Source organism: Grammomys surdaster, unplaced genomic scaffold (assembly GCF_004785775.1).
Source record: "Grammomys surdaster isolate TR1022 unplaced genomic scaffold, NIH_TR_1.0 204, whole genome shotgun sequence".
Lineage (NCBI taxonomy): Eukaryota > Metazoa > Chordata > Mammalia > Rodentia > Muridae > Grammomys > Grammomys surdaster.
In genome coordinates, this window is record NW_021604649.1 from 1315099 (window position 1) to 1316496 (window position 1398).

General features: G+C 55.5%; 1 protein-coding gene across 1 annotated transcript in view; it reads right to left on the reverse strand.

The window, feature by feature from the left end:
• Magix (MAGI family member, X-linked) overlaps positions 1-1398 on the reverse strand; it is a 7270-nt gene that overhangs the window by 5421 nt on the left and 451 nt on the right. The window contains exon 2 of the mRNA XM_028770848.1: positions 556-702. Within this exon, the coding sequence (XP_028626681.1) occupies positions 556-702 (147 nt within the window). The remainder of the gene's footprint in view (positions 1-555; positions 703-1398) is intronic.

Genomic DNA, 1398 nt, shown 5'->3' on the forward strand with positions numbered 1-1398 from the left:
GAAATCCGCCTGCCTCTGCCTCTCAAGTGCTGGGATTAAAGGCGTGCGCCACCACCGCCCGGCTCAGTGCACGCCTTTAATCCCAGCACTTGAGAGGCAGAGGCAGGCGGATTTCTGAGTTCAAGAGTTCGAGGCCATCCTGGTCTACAGAGTTCCAGGACAGCCAGGGCTACACAGAGATAACCCTGTCTCGAAAAACCAAAAAAAAAAAAAAGGGCGGGCGCTCCCCCCCCCGGCCTCATTATGTACTTTTAACCTGCTTCCACTCCTGCTGACTTTTCTTCCCAATTAGGCCCCCTCCTACACTCAGGTTTGTTTATGTGTTGCCGGTGGTTACAGCTGCCCAGTGTTCAAGATTGGAATGCCAAGACCTTAATCCAGCCCAGCACTTTCCACAAATCTTTTGAAACTCGTCTATCGCAATAACCCTAAAGGAATACACTCTAGTTCACAAGGTCTCGCTCGCACCCCTCTCGGTGGAATCACACTAACAGTTCTTGGGCTAGCTAGAAGCCCTACCCCTCCTGCCCCGCCCTACCAAGTCCTTGTACCTACCCTCCTTGTGGCGCAGGCGCAATGTGTCGCCCGCCTTTCGTACTAGCGCTGACAAGTCCGCTGCGGCTCGTGCCGCCAGGGGGCGCGCATCCAGCCGCTCCAGGAGCTGCCGAGCTCGGGGGCTCCCGGACCCCTGTAAACCACCTCCTGCCCAGGAGAAGGAGACAAGTCATCTTGGACCCAGAGCAGTGGAGTCTCGACCTGAGCGATTTCTAAGTCCAAAGACCTAGAAATGCCCCTCCAGATATCCAGAGATCCCTGGTCACTAGTTCAGGGGTGGCCGACAGTCTCCTCCTCTCCTGGAACCCCCTACCGCCGCGAGTGTATGCACTGCCCGCTGCCTTACCCCGTAAAGTCCCCGAAGGTAGTCATTTAACAGCAATAGACCTGGACGCCCCTGAGCACTCAACAGATTTATTTATTTGTTTGAAGCTCACCATACTGTCCCCTAGTAACACTAAGTGACAAACTTCTTTCGCCATGTGTCCAGGGACCCTGCTTCTCTCACATGAAATCTTCCCCCCCCAACAACCTTGAATCCCCAATTTCACCTTCAGTATACTAGTTAATCCCTGCTACCCCCAAGAGTTCCCTTAAAGGCCCAGTGTCCCCTCAAGGTGCAAGCATCCCCAGATTCCCCCTCCTCAGATCTCCAACCCACCCACCTAATTCCCTACACACCCTGCCTGCCTAGGATCAGAAGATGCCTCCAGGCTTTTCTTCCTAGACTCATGAGATAGGTCTCCCGAGTCTGATGTGACCCCCCCCCCCCCCTCTGGGGCTCGGGGGCTCGCTGGGTCTCACACACACACAGCGGGTGGGCTGGAGATCTCAGGAGGGGGA